General features: G+C 36.8%; 1 protein-coding gene across 1 annotated transcript in view; it reads left to right on the plus strand.

Annotated features, from left to right (window-relative positions):
• SUSD1 (sushi domain containing 1) overlaps nucleotides 1-26,595 on the plus strand; it is a 365,105-nt gene that overhangs the window by 144,544 nt on the left and 193,966 nt on the right. The window contains 2 exon segments of the mRNA XM_053700012.1: nucleotides 19,645-19,824; nucleotides 22,656-22,835. Coding sequence (XP_053555987.1) covers nucleotides 19,645-19,824; nucleotides 22,656-22,835 — 360 coding nt within the window.

Here is a 26,595-nt window from a genome sequence, read left to right on the forward strand (position 1 = left end):
AGGATCCAAACGGTCAGGTGTGTTTCTCACGTGCAGTCTCTACTGCGCATGACTGCATCTGACAAACATACTTGGCCATTTATTATATAGGATAATGAACCAATAAAAAAAAAATATCTATTGGCACTAATAAAGATAAACCAGTGAATACTTGTGAGTGATTTCAATAAGACAGTAAATGTAATGATAACTTATTTCCTAATAACGTATTAGGCAACAACAGCTATATGGGATATGATACAAAGCAAAATATAATAGCAAAGCCTTCATGTATGTCTGTAAGAGCTAAGAAATAAGAGTTTAGAATATTACCTTTAGCTCAACAGGAATGGGGGTTACTGCCTCTTTATGTTAAAGGGACAGTCTAGTCAAAATTAAACTTTCATGATTCAGATAGGGGATGCAATTTTAAACAACTTTCCATTTTACTTTATTTTTATCAGATTTGCTTTGTTCCCTTGGTATTCTTCTCTAAATTTAGGTAGGTTCGTTTGCTAATTTCTAATCGGTCGAAGGCCGCATTCTATCTTAGTGCATTTTGACAGTTTTTCACAGTTAGACAGCACTAGTTCATGTGTGCCATAAAGATAACATTGTACTCACTCCACTGATTGGCAAAAATGCAAGTTTGTCAAAAGAACTGAAATAAGGGGGTGGTCTACAGATGCTTAGATACAAGGTAATCTGAGGTAAAAAATGTATTAATATAACAGTGTTGGTGATAGAAAATAGGAAATGGGTAATAAAGGGATTATCTATCTTTTTAAACAGTAACAATATTCAAGTAGACTGTCCTTTTAAGTGCAGCCAGTTTTAGAGCTCTCCTGGAAACTTTAACACAGCCTTCTTTATTCACCTGCACTAAAATCTACAGTTTTTACATCAAGTTTTGGTTTTAGTGATCACGGGTGTGCTAAGGGTTAACCTTTTTGGTACACTTTAAATGCGCCTTCCTGTCTTCTTCTTCTCCTGTTCATGAGGTGCTGTAATTATCTGAGCATGTCGAGAGAAGCTCTTAGGGCCAGTGGAGGTGAAACACTCTGATTATACCAGAGCTTTGCTTAAATTAGGGATAAATTATTCAAACATCTTATATGTGGTTTATAATTTGTCAGCCGTTATTGTTTTGGTACAGTTATTTTTAGTGCTCAGGTCTCTGGGCCATGAGCTGATCTTTAAGAGTGGAGATCCACTTATAATTTAGCCTCTTTCAACCTTTGTTTGCTTTGTAAGGATATTCAGGTGAGCCCCCCTGCTCAGGTGTGTGCTTATGTGTCTATGTCTAATTCTAGACAGGGTACTGCAGTGTTGCCTTTATATCATAGTGTTCAAGCAAATACAGCTCATCTGTCCACAATTTAACACCTTCGCTACCAGGAATTTCAGTGATAAACTTGCCCAAAATACCGGATTATTTTTAGCATTTTTGCTATCACTCCATTTAAACATCCCCCCACCCATACTCACCCGCACCATCTTAGGTACTAACAGACAGTCTGCCAGTATGCAGTTTGGGGCTTTTTTTTAAATTATATATATTTTTTATCATTATTATTATTTTTTCTGTAGTTTAGTGATCCCTCCTATTTCTGCCCACCTCTTTGATCCCTCTCAAGCAGCTTTCTAACCCTCCCCCTCCCACTAATGGCGGCCATCTGACAGTACCCAGTTTAGGGTTAGATTACAAGTGTCGCGCAAACTGTTTGGCGTGAGTGTTATTGGCTTTATTGCTGCTGTTCACGCGCGGCAGAAGGAGCACTCATATTACATTGAAAAGTACAGTAACATTGATAATAACACTATCTGATAAAAATGTATTTAAAAAACATTGCATAAAAACGTTGTAAGGGCTCAAAGATATGAGGTCTCATGTGTTAGGAAAAAAAGAGCAGGCAAAGGGCTTTAACATAGAGATACATACAGATACATGTCTAAATTATATATATATATATATATATATATATATATATATATATATATATATATATATATACACACAGGTATATATATATATATATATATATATATATATATATATAAATAAATATCCAGCAAAGTGCACTCCAGATCCTATATGCATCAGCCTTGGGTGCTTAAAGCCACAATAATAATACCATCAAAACAAGCAGCACTCCAAAGGTCTTATATCCATATGTCACCTTTATTAAGTGAACGTTTTCGGGCTACAAACAGCCCCCTTGTAAGTTTGAGGACGGGCTGTTTGTAGCCCGAAAACGTTCACTTAATAAAGGTGACATATGGATATAAGACCTTTGGAGTGCTGCTTGTTTTGATGGTATATATATATATATATATATACTGTATATCTATTTATATATACTGTATATCGATTTATATATACTGTATATCTATTTATATATACTGTATATTATGTATATATATATATATATATATATATATATATATATATATATATATATATATATGTGTGTGTGTGTGTATATATATATATACAGGGAGTGCAGAAATATTAGGCAAATGAGTATTTTGACCACATCATCCTCTTTATGCATGTTGTCTTACTCCAAGCTGTATAGGCTCGAAAGCCTACTACCAATTAAGCATATTAGGTGATGTGCATCTCTATAATGAGAAGGGGTGTGGTCTAATGACATCAACACCCTATATCAGGTGTGCATAATTATTAGGCAACTTCCTTTCCTTTGGCAAAATGGGTCAAAAGAAGGACTTGACAGGCTCAGAAAAGTCAAAAATAGTGAGATATCTTGCAGAGGGATGCAGCACTCTTAAAATTGCAAAGCTTCTGAAGCGTGATCATCGAACAATCAAGCGTTTCATTCAAAATAGTCAACAGGGTCGCAAGAAGCGTGTGGAAAAACCAAGGCGCAAAATAACTGCCCATGAACTGAGAAAAGTCAAGCGTGCAGCTGCCAAGATGCCACTTGCCACCAGTTTGGCCATATTTCAGAGCTGCAACATCACTGGAGTGCCCAAAAGCACAAGGTGTGCAATACTCAGAGACATGGCCAAGGTAAGAAAGGCTGAAAGACGACCACCACTGAACAAGACACACAAGCTGAAACGTCAAGACTGGGCCAAGAAATATCTCAAGACTGATTTTTCTAAGGTTTTATGGACTAATGAAATGAGAGTGAGTCTTGATGGGCCAGATGGATGGGCCCGTGGCTGGATTGGTAAAGGGCAGAGAGCTCCAGTCCGACTCAGACGCCAGCAAGGTGGAGGTGGAGTACTGGTTTGGGCTGGTATCATCAAAGATGAGCTTGTGGGGCCTTTTCAGGTTGAGGATGGAGTCAAGCTCAACTCCCAGTCCTACTGCCAGTTTCTGGAAGACACCTTCTTCAAGCAGTGGTACAGGAAGAAGTCTGCATCCTTCAAGAAAAACATGATTTTCATGCAGGACAATGCTCCATCACACGCGTCCAAGTACTCCACAGCGTGGCTGGCAAGAAAGGGTATAAAAGAAGAAAATCTAATGACATGGCCTCCTTGTTCACCTGATCTGAACCCCATTGAGAACCTGTGGTCCATCATCAAATGTGAGATTTACAAGGAGGGAAAACAGTACACCTCTCTGAACAGTGTCTGGGAGGCTGTGGTTGCTGCTGCACGCAATGTTGATGGTGAACAGATCAAAACACTGACAGAATCCATGGATGGCAGGCTTTTGAGTGTCCTTGCAAAGAAAGGTGGCTATATTGGTTACTGATTTGTTTTTGTTTTGTTTTTGAATGTCAGAAATGTATATTTGTGAATGTTGAGATGTTATATTGGTTTCACTGGTAAAAATAAATAATTGAAATGGGGATATATTTGTTTTTTTGTTAAGTTGCCTAATAATTATGCACAGTAATAGTCACCTGCACACACAGATATCCCCCTAAAATAGCTATAACTAAAAACAAACTAAAAACTACTTCCAAAACTATTAAGCTTTGACATTAATTATTTTTTTGGGTTCATTGAGAACATGGTTGTTGTTCAATAATAAAATTAATCCTCAAAAATACAACTTGCCTAATAATTCTGCACTCCCTGTATATATATATATATATATATATATATATATATATATTTTTTTTTTTTTTTAAATACATAAAACATATTTCCCTATGTGCAGAACATTGGAATGAAATATTTTTACACAGGGTATATTTATTATAATATGCTTTATTATAATATGAATATTGCATAAATATGATTTTACATGGTTTAAGCTACTTAACTGCATAGTGATCCAATGCACACACACACACACACATATATATATATATACACCCATACATACATACACACATATATATACTGTATATATATATATATATATATATATATATATATATATATATATATATATATATATATATATATATATATATATATATATAGTAGACACACAAACACACACATATATATATTTATATACACACACGCACCGACAGTCATGGGGAAAAAAAGTACACCCTCTTTAAATTCTATGATTTTACATATCAGGGTATTCGGTAAATACAGCCTCAAATAAACAATAACACATGACACTGTGTCATGATTTATTTAACAAAAATAAAGCCAGAATGGAGAAGCCATGTGAAAAACTAGATACACCTTATGGTTCAATAGATTGTAGAACAACCTTTAGCAGTAATAACTTGAAGTAATCGTTTTCGATATGACTTTATCAGTCTCTCACATCATTGTGGAGTAATGTTGTCCCTGTGATAGGAAACAGTTTAGATTAAACAATAATGTTTCAAGTTTTGATAGTTTAAAGTGTATGTAATCATTATCACCAATAATACCATGACTTAGATATTAGGTACCTGTATGATTACAGAGTTTATTTTAGATTCGTGATAAATGTCATTTCTATGCGACTTAGAAGGAATGATATACTCAAATAAGTGAGTTATAGAGAAAATGGATTCTATCTTAAGTAATGAATGAACAGCATAGACTCATAATCATTGGTGATTTAGTGAGATGAAACTGAATAACTCATACAAAAAATTAATAGAGTTATTGTGGAAAAGTTAAACACAATATAGATAACTTTCTTGATATAAACAAAGTTAAACTCCTTAGAATGATCCGAGAATAGAATATTGATGTGAATATTTATAGGATATTATAGTTCCACATAGTAGAATGAGATTTTCAGTAATGCATTACAAACTCGGTTATGTCCTAGCATGCTATTAAAGTATTCGTTGGTGCACATACCTGATTCAGGAGTTGACTGAGATGTTACAGAGGATAGTTGAGATACTAGACTCTTAGAAAACAAGAGAGTTCAGTGAAGAGCGGGTGAGCAGCAACCACAGCGAGCAGCGATCATTCGACTCCGGCGTGGTGCGCAGTGAGAGCGGTGATGACGTCACCCGCTGCCTGTCAGTCCGTTCCGGTTGAAACACAGAGTGCTGTAGATTCACGCAGCTGAAGATTTGGTTAGAGTTTACTCCAAGTTTGATAGGAGTTAATAACAAAAGGTATTATTCCAATATGAGAAAAGGAAAATTACAAAAGTTAGATTTAGAAAATAATTAATGTCAGAAAGCTTTAGGGCTTCTTAATGTTAAGGAGATAGAAAGACTGGTACTGGTCTCCTATTCCACTTCCAATAATCAAGCAATGATTTCTGGGAAAAGAAGTGAATAAATAGAAATGTGTTAGGGGAGGAGATCTTGCCTTAAAGGGATAATGAAAGGCAAATTGTTGACAGATCCCCCCATTCAAGAGCCCCTCCCAGCAACCTGAGGACCAGGTTTACAGGGATAACGAACATGAAACTCCCTCAACAAATCAGGAGCATTTAAGTCACGTAAGAGGACCCAGGAGTTCTCATCATCACCATAATCCTTCCAATGGACTAGGTACTCAAGCTTCCTCCTACGAATCCTGGAGTCCAGGATCTGATCGACTTCATAATCCAGTGGATCCGGGATGGTGTGGATATCAGTAGAAGGAATCTCAGTTCCAATGAACGGTTTCAGTAATGATACATGGAACGAGGGGTGAATTCTCATAGTGGGAGGTAACTTTAAAGTCACCGCATTCTCATTGATTACTTTGAGAATCGGGAATGGACCAATATACTGATCCGCCAGTTTTTTACTCGGAACTGGTAACTTGAGGTTCCTCGTAGACAACCATACCATATCTTGAGGTTTGTATTCAGGTGATGGTAATCGTTTCTTGTCAAAGTATTTCTTTTGAGTTTCTTTAGCATTAACAAGATGGTCATGTAGTGAGTCCATGACGTTTTTCAAAGTTTCAGTGTAAGAGGAGACTGATGGAGAATGTGAGCACGTTAGTGAGTTAGGATAAGCACGTGGATGAAAACCATAAGTAGCAAAAAATGGAGAGATTTTGGATGAAGAATTGACTGAATTATTATATGCGAATTTGGCACTAGGTAAGTAATCATACCAATCGTCTTGTTGAGATGATATAAAGCATCTCAAATATTGTTCGAGAGTCTGGTTTAATCGTTCTGTCAGTCCGTTGGACTGAGGATGGAAAGCTGTTGTGAGTCGTAATGAGATCTGTAAGGTCTTGCATAAAAATTTCCAAAATTTGGAGGTGAATTGACATCCACGATCTGTTACAATGGAGGTAGGTAATCCATGTAGTTTAACAATATGACTATGGAAGACTTTTGCGGTTGTGTAAGCAGTAGGTGTTCTCTTTAATGGAATGAAATGAGCCAATTTAGTTAAATGGTCTACTACAACCATTATGGTATTGTGACCATTGGAGATGGGCAATTCAACAATAAAATCTATTGCAATCATATCCCAAGGCTTTATGGGTATGGGTAATGGTAATAAACATCCATAAGGTTTATGATGTTCCTTCTTTTTCCTTGCGCAGATTTGACAATTTATTATATATGTGTGGATGTCGGCCTTCATTTGTGGCCACCAGTATTCTCTACTGATAAGATCAGTAGTTTTACCTATGCCTGGATGTCCGGCTAAAGGGGTATCGTGATGTTGTTGAATGATCTGCTTCCTTAGAGATGATGGAACATATATCAATCCATCATTCAAATATAAACCAGATTCAGAATCTGGGGTACAAATTGGTGGAATGTCAGGATCTAAATGTTGTGCTTGGTATAAGTCAGATGTCTCTAGGACTGCTGCAGCTATGATTTTAGTTGGTGGAATAATATAGGCCATAGTTTGAGTGTCTGCAGTTGAATCAAATGACCGGGATAAAGCGTCTGCTGTTACATTCTTTGTACCTGGTATGTGGGTAAGTAAAAAATTAAACCTATCCAGAAACAATGCCCAGCGAACCTGTCTTGAAGAGAGAGTTTTATTTTTCTTCAAATATTGAAGATTTTTATGATCTGTATGAACCTGGAATGGGATTGTGGTTCCCTCCAAGAGATGTCGCCAGTGCTCCATTGCTGATTTCATCGCAAGTAACTCCTTATCGCCTATAGAATAGTTTGTCTCGGCAGGAGTTAGTCTTCGAGAAAAATAGGCGATAGGATGGAGATGATTATCTTGGTTTTCAGGTTGTAAGAGAATGGCTCCAATTCCAACATTGGAAGCATCTACCTGTAAAGTGTATGGCAAGTCTGGATTGGGTAAACTTAGAATAGGAGCTGTTGTGAATTTTTCCTTCAAAGTTTGAAAGGCATGTTCTGCATTGGTATCCCAAACGAATTTTTGTTTTCCTGTTAGTCGAGTTAAGGGTTGAACAATGGTTGAATAATGATTTATAAATTTTCTGTAAAAATTTGAAAATCCTAGAAATCGTTGAAGGGATTTCAAGGTAGTGGGTGTTTGCCAATTGATTATGGCTGTGACCTTTTCCTGATCCATCTCTATACCTTTGGGAGAAATTATATAACCCAAAAATGTAATAGTATCTTTGTGAAATTGGCATTTTTCCAACTTTGCGTATAACTGATGATCACGTAGTGTTGAAAGAACCCACCTTACATGTTTCCTATGCTCTTCTATAGATTTTGAATAAACAAGTATATCATCCAGATATACAATTACGCACACATCCATTAATTCTTTAAAGATTTCATTTATAAAGAACTGGAATGTGGCAGGAGCATTCGTTAAACCAAAAGGCATAACGTTATATTGAAATAAGCCGTATCTTGTTTTAAATGCTGTTTTCCACTCATCACCAGATCTCATTCTTATTAAATTGTATGCACCTTTTAAATCTAGTTTAGTGAATATGGTTGCCCCAGTGAGACGTTCAATTATTTCTGGGATGAGTGGTAATGGGTATCTATTTTTTATGGTTACTGAGTTTAGTGCACGGTAATCTATTATGGGTCTGAGAGTGCCATCTTTGTTGGTGACAAAGAATATTGCAGAAGCTACTGGTGATGATGATGGAGAAATGAAACCTTTTCTTAGGTTTTCATCTAAATAATCTCTTAGATGAATCAATTATTTTTGCGACAATGGGAAAATTTTTCCTGAAGGTATTTCTACTCCAGGTTTGATGTCAATCGGACAATCAAAATGTCTATGAGGTGGTAGTGATTCAGCATTTTTTAAATTAAAGACATCATTAAATTCATAATATTCTTGTGGTATTGCAGAGCCTATGTGTCCAATATTTACATATGGATAACATGTCTCTGAACAAAACTGTGAGGTGAAAGTAACCTTATTTTGAGACCAATCTATGGATGGGTTATGTTTTTGTAACCATGGTAGGCCAAGAACTATGGGATGTATTGAACTTGGTATAATATCGTATGTTAGATATTCTTTGTGACCATCTGGTGAGATGGTTAATAATGGTATTGTGTGGTGAGTGATCGGACCCTTTAAGATCTGGGTACCATCAATTACTCTAACAAAAACAGGAGTGGTTTTCTGCAGAATTGGAATTTTATTGTATTTTACTATTGACTCAACAAGAAATATACCATCAGCACCGGAATCAATAATGGCTTCGTTCTGAAGTTGTTGATTGTCCCACTGTAAAGACAATTTTAGGGATAAGTGTGAAGGGTGTTTTTGTTTTTCACAAGCACAACTATAAGTACACTTACCCTTCTTCTGACGAGTTAGGATAGGACAGGTGGCAACATCGTGATCTTTATTTGCACAATATAAGCAAAGATTTGCAGATCTTCTCCTTTGTTTTTCTTCCTGGGATAAAGGTCCACGAATGGTACCTATCTCCATGGGTATGGGGCTCGAGTAGGTTTTTTCTTGATAAGCATGGAATGATCTTTTAGGTGTTGTTTCATATGAGTGCTTTTCAATCTTCCTTTCACGATACCTCCTATCCATGGAGATACATAATTTAATTAAAGCATCTAGACTGTCTGGGAACTCTACCCTAGACAGTTCATCCTTTAAGTATTCAGATAGTCCAATACGAAACTGGTTCTTTAAACTGACTGTGTTCCACTCTGAATCCGTGGCCCATAGCTGAAAATCTGCTATATAATCTTCCACTGGTCTTTTTCCCTGTTTAAGGGTTCTTAGTCTTTGTTCGGCAGTTTGTTGTTTGTTTAAATCATCATAAAGGATGGCCATTGTTTGGAAGAAATTTTCTAGGGAATTCAGAATTGGATCCTCTGTCTCAAGGAATCTGTCAGCCCAAACTCTTGGCTCCCCAGTTAGGTAAGATATAGCAGTAAAAACTTTGATCTTTTCTGTACGGTAGGTACGAGGTTTCAAAGTGAATAGAAGTAAACAAGCGTTCTTATATTCACGAAATTTCGTGCGGTCCCCACCGAAAGGTGTTGGGGAATTTACCTGTGGTTCGGGTGTCTCATTTGCTTTTTGAGTCACTAATTCATTTATGATTTGTTTTAGACTGCTGTTCTCATTTTTTAATTCAGTTAACCCTTGAGCCAGAATTTCCACCTTTTGATTTAAGGTGGTGACTTGATTTGCCATTTCTATGGGATCCATTATGGTCTAAATCAGAATCTACAAAAAACAAATTATTATTTTTATAGGCTTGATTATTCTGTGATAGGAAACAGTTTAGATTAAACAATAATGTTTCAAGTTTTGATAGTTTAAAGTGTATGTAATCATTATCACCAATAATACCATGACTTAGATATTAGGTACCTGTATGATTACAGAGTTTATTTTAGATTCGTGATAAATGTCATTTCTATGCGACTTAGAAGGAATGATATACTCAAATAAGTGAGTTATAGAGAAAATGGATTCTATCTTAAGTAATGAATGAACAGCATAGACTCATAATCATTGGTGATTTAGTGAGATGAAACTGAATAACTCATACAAAAAATTAATAGAGTTATTGTGGAAAAGTTAAACACAATATAGATAACTTTCTTGATATAAACAAAGTTAAACTCCTTAGAATGATCCGAGAATAGAATATTGATGTGAATATTTATAGGATATTATAGTTCCACATAGTAGAATGAGATTTTCAGTAATGCATTACAAACTCGGTTATGTCCTAGCATGCTATTAAAGTATTCGTTGGTGCACATACCTGATTCAGGAGTTGACTGAGATGTTACAGAGGATAGTTGAGATACTAGACTCTTAGAAAACAAGAGCGTTCAGTGAAGAGCGGGTGAGCAGCAACCACAGCGAGCAGCGATCATTCGACTCCGGCGTGGTGCGCAGTGAGAGCGGTGATGACGTCACCCGCTGCCTGTCAGTCCGTTCCGGTTGAAACACAGAGTGCTGTAGATTCACGCAGCTGAAGATTTGGTTAGAGTTTACTCCAAGTTTGATAGGAGTTAATAACAAAAGGTATTATTCCAATATGAGAAAAGGAAAATTACAAAAGTTAGATTTAGAAAATAATTAATGTCAGAAAGCTTTAGGGCTTCTTAATGTTAAGGAGATAGAAAGACTGGTACTGGTCTCCTATTCCACTTCCAATAATCAAGCAATGATTTCTGGGAAAAGAAGTGAATAAATAGAAATGTGTTAGGGGAGGAGATCTTGCCTTAAAGGGATAATGAAAGGCAAATTGTTGACAGTCCCTCTCTTCTTTACAATATTGCTTCAGTTTATTGAGACTTGCGGGCATTCGTTTATGCAAAGCTCTCTTAAGGTCCCACCACAGCATTTTAATCAATTTGAGGTCTGGACTTCAACTGGGCCATTGCAACACCTTGATTCTTTTCTTTTTCAGCCATTCTGTTGTAAATTTGCTGGTGTGTTTGGGATCATTCTCTTGTTGCATGACCCAACTTCAGCCAAGCTTAAGTTATCGGACAGATAGCCTCACATTTGACTATAGAATATTTTGGTATACAGAGGAGTTCATGTTGACTCAATGACTGCAAGGTGCACAGGTCCTGTGACTGCAAAACAAGCCCAAATCATCACCCCTCCACCACCATGCTTGACAGTTGGTATGAGGTATTTGTGCTGGTAGTCTGATCAATCATTAACAGTGAATTTGCAGGTCCCTGCCAATGAAGGAAGAGTCCCCTATTATCAGTTGGGCAGAACTTCATCACTGCAGGATCTTGTGAATAATTGTCCAAGTGTCTTTTACCTGGGGAGAGCTCTCTAAACCAGCAAGTTTTTGACCAGATAGTGAGACGTTGATGCTTGCCAGAGATAGATCTCATGGCCTCTTGTTTGAATCACAAACTGTCCCAGTATTGTTCCAGGTCTTGGGATCCTCAGTCTGCTCTAATATAATGGCAGCCTCCTCTCAGAAAGGACCTTCTTTCTCAAAGGCCTTTCTCTCATTAGGATCTCAAAACTCTGAATTTGAAATCCTGGCGATTGAACCCCTAGGGCTGTCTCAAATTAATATATGTGATACAGCTATTGATACCCCTTGAAGATCACCCTACCTTGAGAAGTCTTCACCCAACCGGGCCAAAGTCCTCAATGAAGCCGGGCGAAGTGATCCTCCAGACGGGCAGAAGTCTTCATCCAAGCCGGCCAGAAGAGGTCCTCCAGACGGGCAGAAGTCTTCATCCAGGCGGCATCTTCTATCTTCTTCCATCCAGCGCGGAGCGGGTCCATCTTTAAGACATCTGACGCAGAGCATCCTCTTCCAACGAAGTCCAACTGAAGAATGAAGGTTCCTTTAAATTAAGTCATCCAAGATGGTGTACCTTCAATTCCAATTGGCTGATAGAATTCACGGAATTAAGGTAGAAAAAATCGTATTGGCTGATCTTCAAGGGGTTAGTGTAATAATAACTATTTAATAACTATTGTACCTAGTTAAAATAAATACAAAGTTGCCTGTAAAATGAAAATAAATCCTAAGTTAGCTACAATGTAACTATTAGTTATATTGTAGCTATCTTAGGGTTTATTTTATAGGTAAGTATTTAGTTTTAAATAGGAATAATTTAGTTAATTGTAGTAATTGTATTTAGATTTATGTAAATTATATTTAAGTTAGGGGGTTAGGGTTAGAATTAGTTTTAGGGGTTAATAACTTTAATATAGTGGTGGCGACGTTGGGGGCGGCAGCTTAGGGGTTAATAAATAAAGGTATTATCTATCTTTTTAAACAACAAAAATTCTGGTGTTGACTGTCCCTTTAATATAGTTGCGGCGATGTTGGGGCGGCAGATTAGGGGTTAATAAATGTAGGTAGGTGGCGGCGATGTTAGGGACGGCAGATTATGAGTTAATAATATTTAACTAATGTTTGCGAGGCGGGAGTGCGGCTGTTTAGGGGTTAATATGTTTATTATGGTGGCGGTGATGTTGGGGGCAGCAGATTAGGGGTTAATAATTGTAGGTAGGTTGCAGCGACATTGGGGGCGGCAGATTAGGGGTTAATAAATATAATGTAGGTGTTGGCGATGTTGGGGTCAGCAGATTAGGGGTTCATAACTATAATGTAGGTGGCGGCGGTGTTCAGAGCGGCAGATTAGGGGTTAATAATATAATGCAGGTGGCGGCGATTTCGGGGGCGGCGGATTAGGGGTTAATAAGTGTAAGATTAGGGGTCTTTAGACTCGGGGTTCTTGTTAGGGTGTTAGGTGTAGACATAAATGTATTTCCCCATAGTAATCAATGGGGCTGCGTTAGGAGCTTTACGCTGCTTTTTTGCAGGTGTTAGGTTTTTTTTCCAGCCGGCTCTGCCCCATTGATTCCTATGGGGAAATCGTGCACGAGCACGTTTTGCCAGCTCACCCATACCGTAGGCAGCGCTGGTATTGAGGTGAGATGTGGAGCAAAATTTTGCTCTTCGTCACTTTTCTGCTGCTAACGCCGGGTTTAAAAAACTCTGTAATACCAGCGCTCTCTGTAAGTGAGCGGTGAGGAAAAGCTGCTTGTTAGCCCCGCACAGCTTTACCGACAAAACTTGTAATCTAGCTGAAAGAGTCCAGTTTAGCCGGCATGAATGACAAAAATCCATACAAAATGCTAACTAATGCAACGGAATGACAGGGGATAATGGCCTTGTTATTTATGTCTAGAAAATATTGCATATAGAGCATACGTTTTGATTTAACATTTATAATTGCTTTTCCAAAAATAAATAAAAAAATAAAAAATAAATGCAGAGCCAAGCAAATGCGAGGGAAAAAAAAGATTTATTGCACCTGGTTGTTTGTAATAGTCTCATATAGCAAACATTTCTGCAAAGATCTAAAATTACGAATGTTAAGTGCATAGAAGCATTCAGAATTATTGTGTATTTAGTCAAATTAATTTATAGAGATTAATGCATATCTCTTTTATAAAGCAAAGAATGATTAATATAAATATATCTCATAATGTTTTCATTTTATAAAGACAAACTAGATAAAAAAGGAAAATAAGAAAGTTGTTTAAAATGACATGCTTTATATGAATCATGACAGAAATGTTGGGTTTTATGTCCCTTTAAATAAAAAAGCACTGACAGTAATGCAGGGACATTTACACAAATTGTAAGCTGCATAACAATGAACCTTAATATCTGAGAATAAATTTTAAATGAATAATGCAGCTTTATTTTGTCAAATGAGTATATTGTTTTGTTCTCTTTTCACTAATTACCCTGTCCCCCAGAACAAAAGAACCCTTGCTACCCAATCACAAACTAATACACAACTATTGCAGGAATTCTGTCTGCACATGTGCAGTTAAAGGGACATGAAACCCAAAATATTCCTTTCATGATTTAGATAGATAATACAATTTTAAACAACATCCCTATATACTTCTATTATCTAATTTACTTCATTCTTTAGATATCCTTTGTTGAATAAATAGCGATGCATATGGATGAGACAATCACACAAGCAGCAGCTACAGAGCCTTTTTAAATATGCTGTTCCACAAAGGATATCAAGAAAATGAAGAAAATTATATAATAGAAGTAAATTTGAAAGTTGTTTAAAAATGCATGCTCTTTCTATATCATGAAAGATTTTTGCGGGGTTTCATGTCCCTTTAAGGAAACAGACTGGGTAGCTTGACAAGTCACTTCTATTCCCTTAAGGTATTTTAGCACTGATTTGTCTTAGTTAACCCTTTCCCGCTGTTAGGACCTTCCATGCCGTCCTAACTGCGCTGTCCTGAAGCCAGAACAGCTTGGTAAATGGGATTGTGGACTGGAGGGCGTGGCAAGTGTGTGTCATAGGCAGTCCCCCCTGAACCATTGCGTGATTTCAATTTGTTTATATTGGAACTTTGTTCCGATGTAGACAAATTAGCTCCATCAAGAAATGGTTAATTATTAAAAAAAAAAGGAAGATTTTGAACTAGACATATTTTTTTTTATCTAATAGCTAAATATAAACATATATTTTTATATACACAATACCATTAACACCTAGACTACCTTGTATGCTCCCTGCTATTGAAAATAATAATTTTCTTATCATGAAAACTGAAAATCCACTTTAAAAAAGCAAATGAGTGCAGAGAATGTGAGGTTGAGAGGAGTAAACAAAACCTCACAGATAAGTGAGCTAAAAGTATTAACCCATGACTCCCTGGGGAAAGTGGAACAAGTGCAAAGTTTAATGGTTCTTTTAAATGGAAACAAAACGTCCCATTAAAAACTAGTACTACTTACAAAACGTACTTACCTTACAGATGATGGAAGAAATAAGAGTCAACGTTAGACTTTATAAAATCAAACCCTACTTGTCCTTCTCCCCACTTGTCTGCCCCTATTTATTCTGTTCCAGACGCAGAGAGCTACAGCCAATGGGAAGCTGTAACACTAGCTACTATAGGGCCAAATTACAAGTTTTGCAGTACGGCTATACAGCTGAAAAATTGGCCTTTTTGAGCGGAATGGTAGGTCTCTCGTATTACAAGTCGCCGCAGTACAGCTATACCGCATGCGTTTTAGCCTGTACCGCAACTCTCCATTCCAAATTCAAAAATGGCTTTTGAGTGTGGAATTTTCAGGTCACCTGTATTACAGGTTGTGCAATCAGGCTATAACACTAGCATTATAGCTTATACCGCTGTGATCCATTCCACGATCAGAGACCAGTAGTTATGGATTTTGCGAAACAAAAATGCTTCACAAAACTCATAACAAAAATGTTACAAATTACACAAACACCCATAAACTACTTATTAACCCCTAATCGGCCGACCCCCACACCGGCAACACTAAATAAACCTATTAGCCCCTAAACCGCCGACCCGCCACGTTGCAACTATTAAACCTATTAACCTCTAAACCGCCGCCCCCCCTAACTTTAAATTAAAGTTACAAATATAACTACCTTAAAATAAATAAAAACTTACCTATGAAATAAATAAAACCTAAGCTTAAACTATAAATAAACTTAGCATAACTATTTGAAAAAAATAAAATAAATGAAAAATAAAAAAACTGTTACAAATTTAAAAAATCCTAAAACTACGAAAACCCCCCAAAAAACTAACATTACAAAAAAAAATCCAAGATTACAAAAAATAATAAACAAAATTATCCAAAATAATAAAAGCACCCCCTAATCTAACAATAAACTACCAATAGCCCTTAAAGGGACATTCCAGTCAAAAATTAAATGCACATTTATTACATCTTTGAATAGAAACATATTTGCACTATACATGTATTGTCAAAAATGCTTCTAGTAAAAGTCATCACTATTTTAGTGTTAACATTTTTCTCTGCGCGTGCATGTGAAGCTTAGCTAGATAGTCTCAGTGTACCAGCAGTTTAAATAATGCAGCTGTTCAGATCACCAGTGGGGCTTGTGTCACTGAGTAATTACCAGATGGTACAAGCACCTTAGGTTCTCTGAGCAAGTGCTGTGTTTAAAATGCTGGTGCACGTTGCATACTTAAATACACATTTGAAACAGCTATAGCTTTTATTAGAAACATATTTGCTAATACATGTATATTACAAAAATGCTTCTGTTCAATACCGAAATACATCCATGTGGTTTCCAATTTTGGCTGGAATATCCCTTTAAAATGGCCTTTTGTAGGGCATTGCCCTGAAGCAATCAGCTCTTTTACCTTAAAAAAATGACAAAGTACTCCCTAACAGTAAAACTCCCCAGCGGCGACAACAACATCCAGCGCGGAGCCTCCTCTTTATGCGTTGTCTGCCACACTCTGAAAATTGAATGCAAGGTATCCCTTTTATATTTGGGGTACTTTGCATTCCTATTGGCTGAAATATTCAGATCAGCCAATAGGATAAGTGCTGCTTAAATCCTATTGGCTGTTTAAATCAATGCCCTACAAAAAGGCACTTTTAAGGGCTATTGGTAGTTTATTGTTAGATTAGGTGGTTTTTGTTTTTATAGGGGTATTAGATCATTTTTATTATTTGGGATAATTTAGTTTATTATTTTTTGTAATATTATATATTTTTTTTATTTTTCGTAATTTGTGGGGGTTTTTGTAATGTTAGGTTTTTTTTTCATAGTGTTAGGATTTTTTAATTTTGTAACTTAGTTTTTTTTTTCCGTTTATTTATTTATTTTTTAAAAATAGTTAAGTTAGGTTTATTTATAGTTTTTAAAAAAATAAAACTATTAGATTGATCAGTACCAAACCAGGTGCCTAATCAATACTAAACTCTGTGGCGCTGTAAAAACAGCAAAACTATAAATTAGATGGCTAAATAGAAAATGAACTCAAAAGTTCTTAAATAAGTAAAAAGTATAATTTCAACAAGATTGTATTAGAATTTTCTAATAACATCCTCTGATAGTATATGTATAAATCGATAATAAAATTCTTTTCACCACAATACACATTTAATTATGCAAGACAATTCATAAACTAATTAGAAACAATTCATAAACAATTCATAATAAACAGATAAAAACAGTTCATCAACAATTCATAGACAAATCAAAACACTTTAAAATTCCCAGGAAAAAAATTGCATAAACCACACAATATTAGTAAAAAAATGAGAATGGTTTATCCTTGAGACATAGCATACATATAGAGTAGTAAACCAATATACTCAGTCTCTAAATGAAATTCCAATCGAATTAGTGGAGATACGACCCAGTGTATTAAAGTCTCTTTGTTAGATATGCTCCAGCATTGCAATACTAATCCTATGCAGGAGAAAGACAAGACAAGAGAAACGTGTCACAGGCAAGCAAATAATTCCCAAATGAGGTGATAAACGTCTTACTTACACCGGAAGGTGTCGGACGGCTCCCACAGTGTGGGTCCCAGTGGCTGTTTATCTGCTTACAGCAGGGACACTCGATCTTTGCGCACAAGTTTAGCTGTTTTTACAGCGCCACAGAGTTTAGTATTGATTAGGCACCTGGTTTGGTACTGATCAAATAGTTTTTGTAGGTTATTTAAGGTGTCTTTAGAGAAAACACCTGTTTCTGTAGGCTATTAATACTATAATTTTGCGAGCGCAGGTCTAACTTTGTGTATTCAGATATATTCTTATTTATAGTTTAAGCTTAGGTTTTTTTATTTCAGAGGTAAGTTTTTATTTATTTTAAATTAGATAGTTAGGTTTAGGGGTTAATAGTGTAATTTAGTGTCCTGATGTGAGGGGGGGGTGGCGGTTTATGGGTTAATAGCATTATTATAGTAGTTGCAATATGGGGGGCTGGTGGTTTAGGGTTTAATAGCTTTATTATAGTAGTTGCAATGTGGAGGGGTGGTAGTTTAGGGGTTAATAGCTTTATTATAGTAGTTGCGATGTGGGGCCCAGCAGTTTAGGGGTTAATAACTTTATTATAGTAGTTGCGATGGTGGGGGGGCCAGCAGTTTAGGGGTTAATAGGTTTATTTAGGTGTTAGCGATGTGGAGGGCCTGCGGTTAAGGGGTTAATATGTTTATTTAGGTGTTAGCGATGCAGGAGGTGACGGGTTTAGGGGTTAATCACTTTATTTAATGTCGGCAAATGTCGTGGGGGGTGGTGGATTACAGTTATTTAGACTAGGGGTTTATGTTAGACATCAATGGGGATTGCATTATAGCGATCGCCATTCTGTGATCGCAAGTGTTATTTTTTTTTCTAAAACTTTCTCTTCATTGATGTCTATGGGGAAATACGTGCACAAGCACATCATGTCAGGCCTTGACTTTTGTGCAGTATGGAGCTTAAAGCACAATAACGCACAGCACAAGAAGGTTTTTCTGTAACTTGTAATGGCAGCGCTATTGGAAGTGCGGTACGCTAAATTTTTAGCGTTTATTTACGCACCGGGTTTAGAGCATAACTTGTAATCTTGGTGATAGAGAGTACAGGCCTGCGCTCACGCTGCCTCCACTGCTCAAGGTTTTGGTCACCAGCTGTGACGATAAGGGCTCGATTTATCAATCTCGGGCAGACAGAGGCGTACATATTTGTCCCTGTCTGCCTGAACTCTCCTCTGGCAGCCAGCAAATGACCTCTACCCATGCACAGCCAATCACATGCAGGCAGAAGCTGTCAATCTCCCGGTCGGATGAGACTGGGGAGATTGAAATTCTCAACCTAAGAGGTGAAGAACATGGTAGGGAAGCAGTGGTCTGATGACCGCAGCTTGATAAATCCTGACTGCAGGTTCTCTTGTGAGAACCTGCAGTCATAAGGAGGAGAAGGGTTTGATAAATCGAGCCCATAGGAGTAAAGTAAGTGAGGTCCAAGGGAGTTTGATTTTACAAATGTTTGCATTAACTTCTTACAGAATATACAAGGTAAGTATGAGTTGTAAGTAAGTTCTTGTATATCTTTAAATGCAATAGTCTGAGGTTGAAAATCGTCTCAACACATGAAAGGTATAAAGGACAGATTTGTGAATGAATATTTCTGCCTCCGCTGTGTTCCTCTCTTTGATTTTACCTTTTTACTCCATAAATGATGCCTAAATGCACCAGCCCCTACTGACCCTTCATCACTGCCATGGTAGATTAATTACTGGCCTACAGGTTTTCTGTGAGAGAAAAGGAGACAATTATTGCTTGCAAGAGCTATGTAGGTCAGAATGAAGTAGAAGACCTGGTCCTTAGTTAACCAGCCATCTTTGTAGTAGAGAAAACATTAATATCTGTAGTCTGAGGTGTGTTTGACCAGGAACCGTAAGCGACTACAAACAGGTTCTTTATAGTTATTTTAGTGGAAATAACTATTGTTCACTGCAGCTCTGTTTAAATAAGCTGAGATGGGCGTACTGAGAAATGAGAAATACTTCACAGTGTTGTTGACATTAATAAATACACTCCTTTATAATTTAACATTGATTTTAGTTGAAACTTTTTATTCTGTGTGTCTGTTTTCCAGCTATTGACTGTGGACCTCCATCGGTTTTAGCCAATACTGTAATTCACTCAGCAGTGAATACCACTTTTGGAAATAATGTTACATACAAGTGCACAAATGGATTTATTTCAGAGAGCGGCTATGATACTTCAGTTTGTATGGAAAATGGAAAATGGGAAGGAGTCACTTTGTTGTGCAAAGGTGGGACTGAAATTAAATGTGTTGAGAAAAAATTCATAAGAGAACCAGTAGGATGTAGCTTCTAAGGGAGTAACTTTTAATGGACAGTAATTTTTTATTTATAATATGCAGCAATTATGTATTGGATTTTAAATGAACTGCCAAGATTAAAAGTTTATTGCAAATATGCAAGAGCAGTATGGAGTGTTAACATTGCTGGTATTATAAATCCATAGTTAATGTTTGTCGTAATCATAATCATAATTTCCCTCAGGTAATAGTTTCTTTGAGGGCCCACACTAAAATGATTTATGGTGGATAACACTTGAGCGCAAAGCCAATCAAGTGCAAAAATCCACTAACGTAGTTGGGAATTTTCACTACATCTACAGAATTTGTACGTGTTACTGAAGTGTTAATACTTAATACCAGGATGTTAAAAGTGGTATTTAGGATTAAGCAGAACACAGAACCTGCTGCTTGTAATAGGAGCTACTATCACTTTGCATTGAAAGTATAGGGTGTGTTAAAAATACTTTGATATTTGTAATATACCCTAACCAGCATTATTATTTGCACAAGAATAAGCACAAAATAAAGCTCTGCATGTTAGTGCAGCTCTACTTGTAATCTTGGCCTATATGAGTTAAAACTCTAATGAGCATCTTATCCTATCTTTCTTGCTTGTGCCCATTTAGGGCTAGCTGTCCATTACTCTAAGCAATCACTGTGCATACTTAAAGGGGCAGTATACACCAATTTTCATTTAACTGCATGTAGTAGACACTACTATAAAGAATAATATGCACAGATACTAATATAAAAATCCAGTGTAAAACCTTTTAAAAACATACTTAGAAGCTCTCAATTTAACACTGCTAATGAGATAAGCCTGGGGCACCCACTGAAAGGTGCTGATAGCCTCCCCCCTCCTCTGCATATGAAAAGGTCCATTATACAAACAGAAGCAGTTTGAAGTCTGTAGACATCAGTATACATCTAAAACCTTGGGACTTGGTTAGGAGCCTGAAAATCAGCACAATATTATTTAAAAATTAGCAATACACCCAGATGGGCTATATAACGGGATCATCTACAAAACATTTATGCAAAGAAAAATCTAGTGTACAATGTCCCTTTAAAGAATTAGAGTTCCAGCCTTCTGGGGAGCATGGCACATGCACACATTCCATGTATAGCAAAAAGCAAGATAAAAGACTATATAGTGCAATATTATAGTGTTTTCATTTGTCATATATAAAACACTAGCTATAGTAGTGCATCTATTGTTTTTACTTAAATGTTCATTCCATGTTAAATGCAGGTTTATAAATGCTGTCAAATGTTATTAATATTATTGATGATTTTACTAACAAAGTGAATGTTATACCAACTCTAAAGTCTAAATTATACTTTCATGCTTAAGATTTAGAATGCAACTTTAAGCTACTCTCCAATTGCTTTTTTCTTTTGGAAGCCTTTGTTGAGAAGTACTGGGAGCTAGCTTGTGATAGAAGGCGTCACATATATGCCTCTTGTCTTTCGCTCACCAGATGTGTTAAAGGGACATATAACCTTAATGTTTTCTTCTATTATCAAATTTGCTTTGTTCTCATGTTATTCTTTGTTTGAGAGATATCTAGATAGGTAACTTGCATACATCTGGAGCCCTACATGACAGGAAATAGTGCTGCCATCTTGTGCACTTGCTAATGTATAACATTGTTGTAAAACTGCTGCCATATAGTGCTGCAGACACGTGCACACTCCTGAATTTGCTTTTCTGCTTTTCAGCAAAGGATAACAAGAAAACAAATAAAATGTGATAATAGAAGTTGTTTAACATGGTGTGCTCTATCCTTCAACAATGAATACACAGAATGAAGCAAATTTGAAGCTCTGTCTTAATCATTAAAGAAACTATTTGGGTTTGATGTCTCCTTAAAGGGACACTGTACCCAATTTTTTTCTTTCGTGATTCAGATAGAGCATGACATTTTAAGCAACTTTCTAATTTACTCCTATTATCACATTTTCTTCATTCTCTTGGTATCTTTATTTGAAATGCAAGAAAGTAAGTTTAGATGCCGGCCCATTTTTGGTGATCAACCAGGGTTGTTCTTGCTGATTCGTGGATAGACTCATCCACCAATAAAAAAGTGCTGTCCAGAGTTCTGAATAAAAAAACAGCTTAGATGTCTTCTTTTTAAAATAAAGATAGCAAGAGAACGAAGAAAAATTGATAATAGGAATAAATTAGAAAGTGGCTTAAAATTGCTTGCTCTATATGAATCATGAAAGAAAAAATTTGGGTTCAGTGTTCCTTTAAAGGGCCACTAAACCCATCTTTCTTTCATGATTCAGATAGAGAATAGAAATTTAAACAACATTACAATTTATTTCTATTATTTATTTTGCTTCATTTTTTAAATATCCTTAGTTGAAGAAAAAGCAATGCACATGGTGAGCCAATCACACGAGGCTTCTATGTGCAGCAACCAATCAGCAGCTAGTGAGCATATCTAGATATGCTTTTCATCAAAGAATATCAAGAGAATAAAACAAATTAGAAAATATAAGTAAATTAGAAAGATGTTTAAAATTGCATTCTCTTTCTAAATCATAAAAGAAAAAATGTGGGTGGCATGCCCCTTTAAGTTTATTGAGCTGCACTGTAGCAAGCCATAAATCATTTCAACCATAGAACTAATGTAGTTCTTATTGTGCACAGCTATTTAGTGTAAAAAAAAAACTTACATTATGTAATGTAAACCTGCAACATGCTACATAAGCGCTGCATAACATTTTTATGTATTTCTTTAGCACCAAATCTTTTTATATCTTTGTTTCAGCCATTGACTGTGGGCGGCCAAAGCCTTTACCTCATACTGTAATAAATTCACCAAGTAATACAAAGTTTGGAAATATTGTGACCTATGAGTGTGCTGAAGGATTTGTTGCTGACAGCGGAAATAGCGCCGCAGTCTGCACAGCAGATGGAATCTGGGAAGGAGCTACTTTGATATGTAAAGGTACAGCACATAAACTAGTGCACATGTATTGACTAAAAGGGACCATAAAGTCATTTTATTTATGCATTAGAAATTATTCACAACATTGTAAAATATCTGCATGCTAAAAAAATGTTTAAAAGTAACTAAAACTGTTATTTTGCTACAAAAATATGCATTTTTTTAAACCCAGGATATACCCCTTGAAAATCCATTTGAATACTGTTGATTGTATTTCTTTTGCTGTGGCCTATTAGGGACACATATAAAATAGCTACTGCGCAAATCAACCAATCACTGTACAACATGTCAGCGCTCTGCATTCCATAGAAATCCCTCTAGCCTCTCTCTGGGAATGAAAAGACTACAATTAGAAGAAAGGAAGGCAAAATAAAGATCGAAACTGCATTGCAACATGTTTTAAAACTAAACATTTTGTGCTATATTACTAGCGAAAAGGGATTTATGGTGAGTCCACGGCGTCATCATTTTTCTGTTGGGAATATCACTCCTGGCCATCAGGTGGAGGCAAAGAGCACCACAGCAAAGCTGTTAAGTATCACTCTCCTTCCCACAACCCCCAGTCATTCTCTTTGCCTTGGTGCATGGAGGAGGTGAAGTTTTGGTGTCTGAAGAAAACTTGGATTCTTTTGCTACAAGCAAGATTTTAACTAATTTAGAAAGTCCCCTTTTTCAAGGATTGGGTCTAGCTGTACTCCACGTTAGCCTCTTCAGTAGGGCGGTGGTGACTTTAAAGCAGTGAGGAACTTGTAAGATAGGCCTTGCTGCATTTTCCTCATTCTGTTCTTTCTTTTCTCTACAGGTCTCTGTGAGGAGTGGCATCCTCTCACACCAGGTAGGTTGTCCTCCTGCCGGACGGCTAGATACAGGGGTAAGTGCCTTTTGGTCTTTTAGGTGGGAGACTGTGCACTTAATGGGTTCAAAACCTGCAACATTATATGGGACACATATATCCTTGGTAAGACTTTTGTCAGGTAGAAAACAGGCACTTATGAAAGGAGACAGGTTTTTACTTTTATTGAAATAAAGTGTATACATCTTATTTATTTATTTTTGGGTTCAGCTAGCATAAGACGCTTCATGTGTTAGTGTTATGCCTTATATGTATGCCAGAGCTAAATATTAGCTATGTCACTGTTCTATGCAGACTGATCGTTTGCAGTGAGGCTGCATTTATTTTATGAAAGCCGCAGCTCTTCCGTTTGGGTTTATCTGAGTCGGCTATGTTTTCCTATTGCACAATCATCAGACCGTGCTAGGAATTTGTTCAGACCGTGCTAGGAATTTGTTTAATTGCCATTCCCTCTATGTATAACATGTAGAAATGCTTAAAGGGACACTGAACCCAAATTTTTTCTTTCGTGATTCAGATAGAGCATGACATTTTAAGCAACTTTCTAATTTACTCCTATTATCAAATGTTCTTAATTCTCTTGGTATCTTTATTTGAAATGCAAGAATTTAAGTTTAGATGCTGGCCCATTTTTGGTGAACAACCTGGGTTGTTCTTGCTGATTGGTTGATAAATTCATCCACCAATAAAAAAGTGCTATCCAGAGTGCTGAACCAAACAAAAAGCTTAGATACCTTCTTTTTCAAATAAAGATAGCAAGAGAACAAAGAAAAATTGATAATAGGAGTAAATTAGAAAGTTGCTTAAAATTGCATGCTCTATCTGAATCACGAAAGAAAAAATTTGGGTTTAGTGTCCATTTAATATTTTTTTCAGTGTTTGGGGCTACGTCACTGCAATGTCAGTTTTTTAGTAGAGGGAAGGACTTAAGCTCATAATAGGAGACACATGCCTGTATAATGGCGCAGGTTTTCATCGGCGGGTCATGTGACTAATTTCTCCGCCTTAGCCTCCGACTTTATTAGCGATCAGAGTGGCGGATTCTCTGTTAGCATACATTAAGGGCTAGTCTAAGAAAAATGCCTAATAGTATTTGCTTTTTGCTGACGCTTTTAGCTTGACAAAATGCCTGATAGTGGAGAGCAATTTCTTTAGCTCTTTTGATAAGATCGTGCAGCATGGGGGGATTGGCCATATTAGCCAATCATGACTCATCAGTTTATTTTCATAGAAGCCTTTTAATAACTCAGTCTCTGAGGCATTGGGATTCTTTATTATTGTTTATCTGGTTTTACTAGCTTAGTATTAGTCTAAGGAAAGTAAGCAGGAATGTCCCCTGGGACCTTAAAGTAACAGTGCACAACAATTTTCAGAACATTTCTCAATATTACAATTTAGAGAAATTTATTTTGTTTTTCTTCCTTGTGACATAGGACATGGAAGCCTCTATGTTGGGTTACTTGTTTTGTTATGTATTGTAGTACAAATTGTTATTTTTCAATTCTGTGATGTTTACTTAGCTGGATCTTTCTCATATTGAGATAGATTGTTGCACGCTGAACCCAATGTCTCCCAGGTTGATGCTGTTTAGGCAATGCCACAGCTTTCTTCTTAAATGTCCCAAGCCTCCATGGTGTCACATGCAGTGCCCTGCGGTTTCTCTCATTCTCCTGGCGGAGTTTATTTGCCTGCAGAGTTTTCCTACTCAGATATCTTTTGCAGTATCTTCGGCATTATCTGCTTTTCCTTTGTTTCAGGGAATTCGCAAAGGAACATAATAGATTCAGATAGTAAGGTTTCTGTTCCATCTCCTGCTACTATTATCCTTCCTCATATGTCGGATGATAAAAATGCACCAGTAGTCTCTGAGGGTGAAATCTCAGATTTGGATAGTATAATTCCTTCATCTGATACTGAAGTGGTCTCCTTCAGATGTATGCTTTTATACCTTGTGTATAGTCAAAGGGGGTTCTGGCTATTTTTGAGCGACTCCGATACGCCTGTCGTTATCAATCCTAAGAATCTAGTAAACTTTATATCTACTAGGATTCCTCTTTGGAAGTTTTTCCTGTTCCAGACCTTGCTATGAGATTTTTCACAGGAATTGGAGAATTCAGGGATTCCTTTTTTCCCTATCTCCTATCTTTGAAAAGATGTTTCCTGTAGCTATCTCCATTATATATCATGTCGCAGGGTGTCTACTGTAGTAGGGGCTATATCTACTCTGGCTATGAGAACTACAATTCCTAGAGAGGATAGTTACTCTTTTCAGGATCAATGGACTAAGCTGAAGCTTACATGGCACATGTGCGGCATCTGATTGGTGTGACGCCTTGTCTGATTCCATTTTGGTATGGATTCCTTTGGGGGAGATGCAGAATAGAATTTAGGCTTTTATGCTAGCCAATGCTTTTAATTCTGACGCTACCTTCCCAGTCTTTAAGCCATGAGCAAGATTCTGGCTTTGCTGATCTAGCCCGCGGAGCGTTGTCTATATTCTTGGTCAGTGCACTTCCCCCTGAGTCCAAAATATTGGGCGCTTCTTTACAAGGGTAAGACCTTATTTCGGTCCTGATCGGTCAGGAATATTTTTGATATTATGGAGGGGAAAAGTTTTTTTTCTACCACAAGACAAGATTAATTGACCTAATGGAGTTTGCTCCTATCCGGGATCGGACCTAGTGGGGGGCTGAATCTCTCTGTCTTCAAACATGAATATGAGAGGCCCCAGATAGGTTTCGGACATAGTATCTCAGGTTTACTAACTAGAATTCATACCTTTCATCCCAGAGGCAGGTCCTTCCTCTTAAATTTATCTGCAGGCCAGATAACAGTGAGGCATTTTTGAAGTACGTTTAGCACCTCTCTTTTAAAAAACTTTCTGACCTATTTTAGACCTGAAATGTC

The sequence above is a fragment of the Bombina bombina genome, chromosome 2 (assembly GCF_027579735.1).
Source record: "Bombina bombina isolate aBomBom1 chromosome 2, aBomBom1.pri, whole genome shotgun sequence".
NCBI lineage: Eukaryota > Metazoa > Chordata > Amphibia > Anura > Bombinatoridae > Bombina > Bombina bombina.